The following is a 12,009-nucleotide window of genomic DNA, read 5'->3' as shown; positions in this document are numbered from 1 at the left end:
GCTTGTTTGAAATTAATACCACAGGATCGATATTAATTGTAGACATAATTTCTTATGTTGATACTCTCATACATACGTACGTGTGCATGCTTGACTGGCTGGTTGCTGGGATGTGTTGACTACTAAACTAATTTGGGTCTTGTCTTGTGAATGAAGGAATCTAATTAATTGACTCTATTCTTTGCATCCACCAACACTCAGTAAATGAACCCGTAAATGGTTTGTGTATCTTGGGGAATACAGTCAGCAGACAGACTGTGGGGGGAGGGGCATTAAGCTGGTGCACTCTTAAAGTGGACATGAAACACTACGTATGAAGGTTAAGACCATGGAGCTCTACTCTTAAAAGAATTGTGATAGATTTAACAGTCTGTGACTGTGAAGTGTTTAAAGCTACAGGCTTTAGCAAATGCATTGCAACATCTTGTGCCAGTACAGAATGTGATGTCACAGGGTTGGTAGGTTGGTTGCTGCTAATAGACTTAGATTAGTTTATGTAAAATAACTAGTGAAAGAAGCGATAACTCAGTGGAAAGCAAGGAAGCTAAAACTAAAAAGCAGTTTATGGTGGCTACTTTATTTTTACTGTCTTTTTCACTCTCTGCGTCTTTTTCACTAACTGATTCTTTATCGTTGGCTAGCTGCACCGAAACAGGAGAATCCACTTGTTAGCCGTAATGTTAGGGTTTGCAGAGTACTTTATAAATAACGACTGCATGGAGGAAATCCAGTTTACAGCATATAACATTTACTACATGCACATCACAACACAAGCATAACTACGGTTTTTTACCAAAGCACAACTGGGAATGCCAATCTCCATCAGAAGGTCCGCAGCAAGGTCCAGATATAAATGAGGTCACTTACATTTGGACCTTGTTTTTCCTCACTTCTTGTATGAATTTCTAATATGGCACATCCAGTGTCTGCAGTGGTTCCACTACTCTAGGGGACCTACCAATGCTTGCCAAAATGAAAAAAATGCCTATATAACAGCAAATATGATCTTGGATTTAAGCTCATTTTGGGTTTAAACCCAGTAAATAAACACCATGTCCAGCTTTCACTGAAATCTGCTAATATTTCTAAGTAGAACAGCAGTTCTTGTGCCTTATAGAGGGATGGATGAACAGATACGTTGCCATCACATAACTTCATCAGTCCTTCAGCCAGATCTCGTTACACTATGTTGACACAGACAATTTGAATACAAGTTATTGTTTTGCATCGTGTTAAATAAACCAGTATAAAGCATCAAATAATTATAGTTTGTAATTCTTCAAAAACCATGCAAGGACCTTGAGAACTGGCCTGAGGAAATTGAACTCTCACCTTTAGAATGAGATAATCAGTGAACAGAACATTCTACATTCGTTATATTACTATAGTAAGTACGGAAGTAATTATATATGACTTTTAATGTCTTCCTCATATCACACTTTGCAGACTGATGCCGAAAATAAAATGAAACCTCAGTACTTCCACAGACAGTTTCACTCTAATGTGACCATTCAAATAGTTAAATGTCTAACGTCACATGTGAGAATGTTCAATACTTCAATTTTCTTGAAACAGGAGCTTTACTGACCTCTTGAAATTCCTCATAAAATGTTGTTCACTGTTTTAAATGTCAACTACCACTCATGTGTTCAGCTGCTAGTGAGGGGAGGGGCTCTGTGCCTGCTCTATCCACAACTGGTGGACCCAAAGATCGCACTGTTGGTTTTGGTAATATTTTGATTGAGTATCTAATTTTGTAGTCATTTTTAGTAGCGATTAGCATCCGGATATCAATTTTTGTGACAATACTGATGGAATGCTCCCTCAGACACATTAGCCAGGTGCCTATAAGCAGGTCAGCTATGTTTTGGCAGTAGGTCTCAAAATTGGTGTGATTGGTTTTGTCTGAACATACACAGATTGTGTGATATTTCAACAAAGACACAACTACAATTGTTAGTGTGTACAATCAAATTGTAAGCTTTTTGTTGATAACGAAAGACCAAAGAAAGAAAGAGAGGCCCAAATGACTTCTCTGAAATCATACCATCTCTGATCTAAGTCTATATTAATTTGGTCTTTGCTAGAGAAAATCATTTCAACTTCATAATACATTAAATTAACATGGATACAATCACTGCGAGAAAATCCCCATTAGAAGTCAGGCGAATGGTTTTGTTTTCATAAGCATAATCCAAATTAAAGTTTATTTTAATTTATTTTGTTTCTTATAGATTCACAAATTAACAATTGGTTTGCTTCTTATTTATTATATAACACAGATGCACATTTCTTTGCCCTGTTAAAAGACAAGAGGAGGCCAGAGCTGTACCATGCGTGTTATGTGTTGCATATCCACTAAACCAGGAGACTCATCCCATCACTGCAGTGGCTTTGGGCAAAAGCTTTTTCACAGCTCGACTCACAGCTCGAGGTGCTTCTGTACCCTTTGACATTAGAAATCTAATTATTAGAAGGACACTCATGGATGCGCAGCCCCCAAAGCACCAGAAAATATCTATGAATATTTAAATGAGTAGTGTTTGCAAAAAAATTTATAGCTACACAAAAAACTGTACATCCACTTATTCACATTTACCTTCAAATTTCTGCTAATACTTTAAAGTTGTGCTACTACTTGATAGGCCAAATGATTAAATTTCCCATCCCCTGGCAGTGGATGTTCAGCATAAACCACCCTCTTATTTTACGAGTCATAAATGTCTGAAAGGATGAAAAGCTCTTGTCTCACTTTACCTCTGCACATGAGTTGTAAAGCAATGACTGTGTGAAACTGCAGGGGTGAAAAGTGAGGATGATAGAGGAGGAGAAAAAGGAAAAGATGAAAGGGGAAGGAAGTGTCATGAGTAATTTAATGTAAATGATACAGTAAGTAACAGCATTAACTAGAGAGGCAGACATGAATAGATTTACTAATACTGCAAGCTTTGGGTGCACACTGTAAATGCTCTTCAGAACCTCACATCTGTTTTGATCCGTTGATTGGCTAATAAAGCTGCCCATTGCTATGCACCCTTGGTTTGGTTGGCTCTTATTCCAGCAGCTCTCAGCTCTCATTGGTTAGCGCACAGATGCAGTGAAGGGGGTGCAGAGTCTGGATCCTGGAATGGTCTTAAACATTTGGCTGCCTCTGCTTCAAACAGCACAACACACTGGGATCTGCATCTACTGTGTTTTCATTTTGCCTTCATTGTTACACGGACCGCTCTTTTTTTAACTGCTGCCACCTTGTCTACGCAGTCAATAGTTGCAGAATGAAAGATGTGAAAACAAATACTTGAAGCTTACTGGAATATTTCTGCTTGAAAGGTAATGACGGTGCTTTACCTCTACCTGAAACAGGATGCACATGTTTCAGGTAGTGTAGATAGGATTCTGCTGGTAAACTGCACGTGCGGCCGTCAGTAGTTGTTGTCAGTGTTTACCCATCCCCTCCCCATTTCTACTGGGACCACAAAGGAGAGCAGGGGAATGGGGGAAGTGAGGGCTGGGGGCTGGTGGCCAAGAAATCTGGAGGCGCTTCACAGTATCTCCTTTTATTGATGGCGCCAGCTGTCTAAGAAGATAAAGAGCAGCACAACAAAACTGAAATCTGTGAACAGGCACTTGGCTTCACTTCTGTGCCATAGAGGATTTTTTCCCACCTCTTAAAGCTCTTGTGTTTAAAGAATTCCCTACTTGTCTGTCGTTTGGTTGTAGTACAGGCTGTTTCCATGTAAAACAAACAAACAAACTGATATGACATCCTCCACATTCACTGTGCTGCTAACTTTCTCACCCTTGAACCATCAAGCTGGTCACAACAGATCTGTTTAGTTTGTGCTGAAAATGTTTCCTCCTTGTGTGTTCCAGCTTGTCGTCAACAGGCGTGGGGTTCATCCTGGTGATTGATCGCCGGCAAGACCGATGGGCAGCTGTAAAGGGGACCCTGCTTCGTATTGCAGTAAGTTTGTCTTTGCCTCTGCAGATCTGAGCATGCACTTGCCTTCTGCATGAGTCTCACTGGGACAGAAACAGATATTTCATCAGCTGTGAGAGTGAGGGGACCGAGGTTTGACAGGAACTGTCCGTACACCATCACCCATGGGAGGATGAAGCTTATTAGGCCTCAGAGAGATGTTGTAACTTCCTCTACTTAACAGCTCCACCACTAATATATGAGAAAGCACAGCCATAAGCTCTCGACCATTACCATCACAGCCAGTGTTTTCACAGCTATGGGGAAAAATAAGCTGAAAATACAGCAGAATGTGTTTGTTTTGTTCACACATTCGTTTAAATCTTTCACTCATCATCTTGGCTTTACATTGATTGATATTTGGGCCTCTATTATAAACAATTGAGTAAATTAGTATAAATGAGTCACTTAAATGCTGCTCACAGTGGCTTAAAGGACTCCTGCACAACCTACTAAGCAAAGTAGCCTTTTGTATGTTTTTCAGCTGCTGCATGATACATCAGGATAGAGGGAACTTCTGATATAATCTCTTCCATTGCTCATTAATCCTGCTTCTTTTTAGATGGAAAACTGACACTAACAGAATAAGGAGAATGTTATTTTGGAGCATGTTTCATTTGTCCCAGGCTTTACTTGTGTACAGTGAGCCAGAGTGTCTATATGATCATCCATGTTTCAGGCTTTCTGTAGGGAGTTGATGAAGCACTGGCAGCGCTCCATAGTGTATATAGATGGGGGTGGGAATCACCCTCTTACACAATCTCTGTATTGTTTAACTGGAGCTAAACCAATGGACTGCTGACAAGCACCATGATTCATATACTAATGAAAGGCGGCCACTTTTCTTTGGCTTAGTAGCTTCTTTATGTAACAAAAATGAGCTACTGTGTTGATCTCCAGTATCATAGAATTGCTCCACTGGAATCAAAAGAATCTCAGGATTTTTCAGACACGGCAGATGACAAAGATGGTGTGTAGGACAGTTTTCCTTAAGGAAATCTACATAGAACAGCATTTTTTGTGTGAAGCAGATCCTCACGTGTCTATTGAAAACACTGAAGGAGGCAGATGTATAAAAAGATGAAATGCCTGAGTGGGAGAGCAAACGATGGCTATTACCACCCACTGTCTCCAGAGATATGGGAGACCCACTCAGTCATTTCAAATTAAATCAAGCTTTATTAATCCCACAAGGCAGACTTTTACAGGTTGACAGGCTGGTAATAAGGGGCCATTCAGTCAGCCCTGTACTAATACTCTGCTTGAAGTGATTCCACCAGGCTGTTAAATACGTGGTGATGAAAAGTGGCGCTATCTGTAGAGTGGAGGTTCTTCCGTCTGTGTGTTGGTCTGTGTCTGTGAGAAAATAAGGCGGCTGAGGAGTGATGCTCTTTGTCTTTTGCTGTGCATGTGCATGTCCATGTAGATGTGTGTACTCGTGCATATGTGGGCTTGTGGGCCTGAATGTGGGTCAGTGTGTTTTTGAGGACAGCTGAGCTGAGTCTTATGAGAGAAAGTGTTTGTAGACTGGTCTTAATTAAGTCTGTCACTACCTAAAGCTTGTCATTTATCAGGCTCCTCCTGAGGCGTGTGTGTGTCAGCCATTGTCAAAGAGCAAGTAGTGCATGACTGCCAGAGACAACAGATCCAAGCAACATGGATGAATGCTTGGAAGCTAAGACTGGATATATAATATAGTGTCAGCTCCCAAAACTGTCTGTAGCCTTTAGCCTATGAGAACTTTAATTTAAAGAAGATAACCTGCTGCACATGAATATATAGTTATATTTCTAAAAATATATATTTTTAATTCCTGCGACTATTTTAGAAAACACACTGTGTTAGTTGGACTATATTTAGCTAGTGCACTAGGACTCACAGCAGTGCCTTTGTTCAATGTATTCTCTGAAGGTTTAACAATACATTACATTAAAGTTCCTAACAGCTATTCTGGATTCTTACCAGGAATCGGATATATCAGGCTTTGCTACACACAGGCTCAGATATTAATTTGCATATATATTTCTTAGGATTTTGGTTTTTTGATGGTGATAAAATATAGAATCTTACCAGATTTACCATTTACTCGTTTCAGATTTGTTTCTGCACAAGACTGCCAGATCCATTAATCATAAAATAATTAATAACAGGCCTGTTTTGTGATAACACCTACCACTAACAAACAGAGCCATATGTTCTGCAGATTGCATGATTCATCTCTGCAGATGGTGAATGACCATTTTAACCAGTTATCTTCCTTCTTCCAGCGGGTCAGTAAGGACAAACAATGGATTGATTTATTAATCCCATTAATAATGCTGCTCCCAAGAGAATTTCTTTTATGAACAATGTATTCGCTCTCACTTCTGCTTGGACCAGCATTCCCCAACTCACTCGAGGAGGATGGCCAATCAGACAAACCATCCATTTAGGTCATTAGCTAATTAAAGCTGCATTATCTATTGTATTGCCTGAAGAAGGGAGATCAGCTTGTGCCCTCCATGCTGTCAGTGGGTGTCAATCATGACATTTTAATTAGCTTTTATTGGGTCTGTTGGCTGAGAGTGTGTGGTAGATGGACAGAAAGATACATATGAAAAGGATTTATGTGGATGTTCTGAACACATGAAGCAAAACTGTTTTGCTTAGTGAAATCTGTTTTTGTGCTGAGTATGTTGTTTGAAGCAACTGTCTTTGTTTTCTTTTTGCAAAGAAATAATCAAGTTAATTATAGACGTGTCCCCTAGTGTTTATACTGTGCAGCCAAGCTGTGAAAAGGGCTAAAAAAATACTCCTCAGATACAGGGATAAGATGTGAAATAGATGTGTCTAAAAAGGAGATAAATTGATAACTTCCTTGTCACCAAACAACTCAAAACTATGCCAGTTCAGCTTGACAATGTCAACTGAGTAAGGGGAAACCCTGATTGAATGTGCCTCCACACATGTGTGAATACGCCGTCTGCCTCATTATTCATGCAGAAGCATCTCAGAGACATGAAGATTAATGTCCCTGGCATGCGATGGCGCCCTGCACCCTCCACATTTTCTTCATTCTCTGGTAGTCTACTAGCTTCTTCACATCGGTGTTATCACGTGGGAGATGGAAGGAGAGACAAAGGGGGAGAGTAATATATGAGAAGTCCATGCTGTCAGCAGGAAAACAAAAGAAGAAAAAAACAGAACATGTACAACTGAAGTGTGATGACTTGCTTGCCTTACTACATACTCGGTCTCCTTTCCTATGTCAGGGCTCCTTCCCAGGGAACCTCCAGCTGGTTCTGGTTCTGAGGCCCACTACCCTTCTGCAACGCACACTCTCCGACATCCTCTTCAAGTTCAACAAGGATGAGTTCAAGATGAAGGTGCCGGTGCGTGCGCTTTGGGTCTCCTGTGCAAAAACACACTTGTGTCTATTCCATGAGTGACTTGTGTTCTCCTCTCAAATAGGAAAAAAAATGAAGAAGAAATATAGTTGCTCAAAGATGTTGATGTTTGTCTCTCTCAGGTGATTATGTTGAGCTCTATAACTGAGCTGCACTCTTATATTGATCGCACCCAACTGACCCAGGAGCTCGGGGGAACACAGGAGTACTGCCATGAGAAGTGGATCTCTCACCGCACAGTATGTACTGTTCAGTACTATCCATTGATTATAAGACAATTTAAAAAAAAAAAACTTTTTCTGCATGCCTGTAAGCAAGGGTTAAAGTGGGTTTTGGTAGAAGGGAGAACTCTAGTATTCAATGCAGCTGTAAGGATTAGGGGCGGGATCATTTAAAAATAATACTTTAAGATCTAATTTAAACTGAAATGTGCTACCCTTGACATAACCACTTACAATGAACACCACAACCTGCACTGCTTAGTCTGTGTGCCACAGTGCTGTAAACTAACCACTACAGCCTGCACTAAAATCCCCAGCATTTTCATCCAGCACATATATACAGTATGTACCATGTACAGGTCCAACATCTGATGACCAAAGAATAAGCATGGTTACATAAGCTTTAAATTTCCAGTTTATCAGATGCCTTTGAAAATAATTTCTCATCTTCCTCTCCTGTCCTCTTTGTCTTATACCTTTCTCCATCTCTTTGAGGGAACTTGCTATACCACACACAATTGGCTCGCAGCCACACTGTGGTCCAAACGGTACAGAAATAGTTTGTATTTGCTGATATTTGCTAAACTTTTTGAAGCATTTGAAATTACCTGAAGGTTATAAGTGTTACTCTGTTTATCCATGAACACCTTACTTGTGTTTAACGTGGAAGCTGGCTTGTAAGTTGGCTGCAGCACATGAAAAATAAATTTTTCGGTTCTATTAGATATTAAACTGCTGATAAGATTTGATCACTTATTAGCTAAAAGTGCCAGAACTGGATCCATCCAGTCTACTTTAACCTCCGCCTATACAGTAAGATCAAAATGTAAAGTGATATTTGCAAATTGAGTACTGACGATATTGTCATAAAGTATTCTACTTACAGACTGCAATTCGGAACTAGCCAATCCCCTCAAAAGTGCACTTTATGATTTGTTTTACATGTTACAAGAACACAGTGCATTTTATCAGCATCACCTGAGAATGAAAATTTGGCATTTTCTCGATGAAAATCTCTGTTGTGTCTCCCGTGACTCAGGCTATTGAAGGCTTTGCACTGATGGTAAAGAAAACGGCACAGACTCTGCAGTCATTTGGGACTGAGCTGGCAGAAACTGAACTCCCAAATGAAATACAGGCCACAACCATCCTTCTGAGCACACACACCAGCAAGAAAGAAAGAATGAAGGTAATACCTTCAAATATAAAAATGCATTCTTTGAAATTACAAGAGTAATATGATATGCATTAATTGCTTCATTGGTCTGTTCAGATAATGCATGCTTGCCCCATCTGTCTCTGTATTTCTAGGAGGATTTACTGGTGGCTCTGGGTCAGGGCAGCAGGCTGTTGGAGAGCATCAATGAGCCTGTAGTGCGAGACCCCGACCACAACATGAACCAGGATGAACTGGAGAATCTGGCTACAGTTCAAAGGTTGGAACCAGTTACGCCAGTGGCACAGCTGCGGGACGGTGACTGAAAACTAAAAAACTTCCAGTCATGGCACATTAGGAGATATTAGAGGAGCACTTTTTTCTTTGCTGATTGAGACAGAACTTTTAACTTTTTGTGGGATGAATATTTGTTTGAAATTCATAAATAATGATTCCCTAGATTTTTTCGGACATGCTTTGAACGAAGTTAAAATTAAGAGCTAAGCATATCAGGCCAGCACTGAATTATAAAGGCATTTCACATCCTGATGTATTTACGTAACAAAAATTAAAGTCTTTTTTAAAATGCAAGATATTTTTTCCTGGCCTGTTTCATCTCTTTTCGCTATTTTAGGAATATTGTTTCAAGTCAGTATGCTTTGAGGTCACACGGTATTTTAAGGCACATTGAGAGAACCGATCTCCACAATAATCATAATAGTTATTGCCACTAAATAGCATAAAAACATGCAAACACAATAAACCAAGAGGATCTGAAAACCTCAGTCAGCATTCTCTGCTTCATTAATTTTCCCCCTACGGCTTTAGCTCGATTTAACGCTGGCTCTTTCCTCTCCGTCTTTCTCGTCTTGCCTGGCAGATTGCTGTCTCAGCTGGACGAGACAGAACGAGCTTTTGATGAGTTCTGGGTGAGACATCAAACCAAACTAGAGCAGTGTCTTCAACTGCGCCACTTTGAGCATAACTACCGAGAGGTGAGCAGAACTTTTTTTTTTTTATATATTGAAATCCCGCATACTGGATCTCTTCAAAACTTGTGTTTCTGGTGCAGGTGAGGGCTCTGCTGGATCAGGTGTCTGAGAAACTTGCAACCTTCTCTGAGGTTGGGATCAGTCCAGCCCATGCTGACCACATCTTCATTGAGCTCACGACCTACGAGGAGAAAGTCTGTGTAAGTCACACCTGAATCATCACAATTAAAGCTTTGTGTAATCATGACCCAAACAGCTGAATAAGATGCTTTATAATATGGATGGGGGTGGAGGGGAGGTGTTCTGCTTTCTTTTTTGTCATTTCGAAATTACATTACACTCCAAAAACAAATCACCGGCTGTGTTTTAGCAGATGATTGAAATTAAATGATATTTAAATAAACTTTCATGTAAGAAAATTTAAAAAACGGAGATGTGCTTCATTTTGTTCAAAATGACTAATTTGTTTGCGATTTTATATAGTAAGGTTGATAGAACAGATAATAGTGATCATCATCATCATGAAATGTGATTAAACATCTTTATATTTCATATTCATGTGTAAAATGTCTAAAGTGCAGCAATTTTCTCAAGTTTTCTTATTTCATAATGTGCGTTTATCTAATAAAGTACTGCACAGAGGACGCAGGGATCACTAAAAAAGTCCAACTTAAGGACATCAAACTAGATGAGTTTCTCCCAAACTGTGAGAATAATTAAAGTCCATAAAGATAATAAGGAAAACCAAAGCTTAAGGAAGGTTAGCAAGGAGCAAGGGAACTCAGATGACATCAAGGGTGGAAAAAGAACAAGGTTGTGTCTAAAAATACAACAATCTACACAAAAAATTAAACAAATTTAAAGTAAAAGCGTAAGTAATTCAAATTGAAACATGCTATGCACTGACCAACAGAACCACATACTAAGCAAGAAAGACCTAAATAAAAAAGTAGTGCAATCAGCTTTAAATCAAGAACCAAAACTACATCAGCAGCTTCATCTGGACAAAATCCCATTACACTCTGCAGGAACTCTTAAATATGAGCTTTTAGGCTTATATTTCCTAAAATTCGTGTCACAGCTGCACAGTGCATTCAAAGCACAATACCTGTGTGCACAAAAACCCCATATATTTTTGACTCACTCAGTGTCTATAACCCAACTGGACCTCTCAGGTCATCTCAGTGTGCTTTCAATAACTGTGGTCCTGTTCTTTGGAACAAACTGTCCGCTGAGCTGAGGTCAGAACTGAACTGTTGCACTACACTGGTCCTCAGGAGGTTCTGGTCAGAACTGCAGCCTTGTCCCAGGAGGGTGATGAACTGATCCAGAAGTCCCACTACGCTGAGGACTCCATTCAGCCCAAATGCAGTGAGCTTAGAACAATCAGTGAAACTGTGAACAACAATCTGAGAGCCAAGAAGGACCATCTCCTCAAAGCCAGGGAGCTACACCACCGGCTGGAGCGGGTGAGAAGACAACTGCATACATGCCCCCATTAGTCCCTTTGTCTTGTGTTGTTTCTGGTTTTTCCACTTTCATCCTCCTCTGCTCTCCTCTGCAGGCATCAAAGTGGGTTGATGATGGCATATACCTGCTGGCTTCTCAGCCGGTTGATAAATGTCAGTCACATGAGGGCGCAGAGTTGGCCCTGCAGGAGCTGGAACGTTACCTGGATAATGCAGGCGAGAATCAGCTGACAGACCTCAGCACCATCTGGAAAGACTACGAGGCCGTGCTGAACCAGCAGTTTAGGGTAAGAGGACTGACATGAGAGGAGAACACACGTGTTGCATTCAAACGTCACATCGCTGAGGTTTTCGCCAACAAAAATGACCACATTAGTGCTAATGTCTAACATTGCATAATATCTCAGATTATTGTGTTACGACTTTACTGATGTTGGCATACATCAATAACACATTTAATGGTGACACTTTTCCGGTGGCTTCCTGTGCATCAGGACCAAGTGGAGAAAGTTTTCCAGAAGCAGGCGTCCATGCAGGAGATGTTTGACAAGAGGAGAGTCAGCCTCAAGAAGCTAGCAGCTAAACAAACCAGGCCTGTGCAGCCAGTAGCCCCGAGACCCGAAGCCTTCATCAAATCCCCTCTCAGCTCACCTGGTCAGTCTTCACACGGCCGTACATTACACTCGTCATGCAGTGCAGAGCCTTTTCAGACTTTCTCAGGTTTTTGTGCTCTTCAGTCTTAGCATTACTTGAAGCCTGTTGATGCTGTCTCTAGCTCTTATGTGTGCAATACCTGAGACCATGCA

At 40.5% G+C, this 12,009-nt stretch overlaps 1 protein-coding gene across 16 annotated transcripts in view; it reads left to right on the top strand.

Moving 5' to 3' along the window:
• The window catches only part of mcf2lb (mcf.2 cell line derived transforming sequence-like b), a 55,263-nt gene that overhangs the window by 31,727 nt on the left and 11,527 nt on the right, over positions 1-12,009 (top strand). For all 16 annotated transcript variants that reach the window (XM_080290381.1, XM_080290380.1, XM_026144530.2 and 13 more), the window contains exons 4-13: positions 3,874-3,964; positions 7,231-7,350; positions 7,488-7,604; positions 8,626-8,775; positions 8,898-9,022; positions 9,623-9,737; positions 9,815-9,934; positions 11,012-11,203; positions 11,299-11,490; positions 11,698-11,857. In XM_080290381.1, coding sequence (XP_080146507.1) covers positions 3,874-3,964; positions 7,231-7,350; positions 7,488-7,604; positions 8,626-8,775; positions 8,898-9,022; positions 9,623-9,737; positions 9,815-9,934; positions 11,012-11,203; positions 11,299-11,490; positions 11,698-11,857 — 1,382 coding nt within the window. The remainder of the gene's footprint in view (positions 1-3,873; positions 3,965-7,230; positions 7,351-7,487; positions 7,605-8,625; positions 8,776-8,897; positions 9,023-9,622; positions 9,738-9,814; positions 9,935-11,011; positions 11,204-11,298; positions 11,491-11,697; positions 11,858-12,009) is intronic.

The sequence above is a fragment of the Astatotilapia calliptera genome, chromosome 16 (genome assembly GCF_964374335.1).
Source record: "Astatotilapia calliptera chromosome 16, fAstCal68.1, whole genome shotgun sequence".
Taxonomy (NCBI): Eukaryota; Metazoa; Chordata; class Actinopteri; order Cichliformes; family Cichlidae; genus Astatotilapia; species Astatotilapia calliptera.
This window is presented reverse-complemented; position numbering and strand designations above follow the sequence as displayed.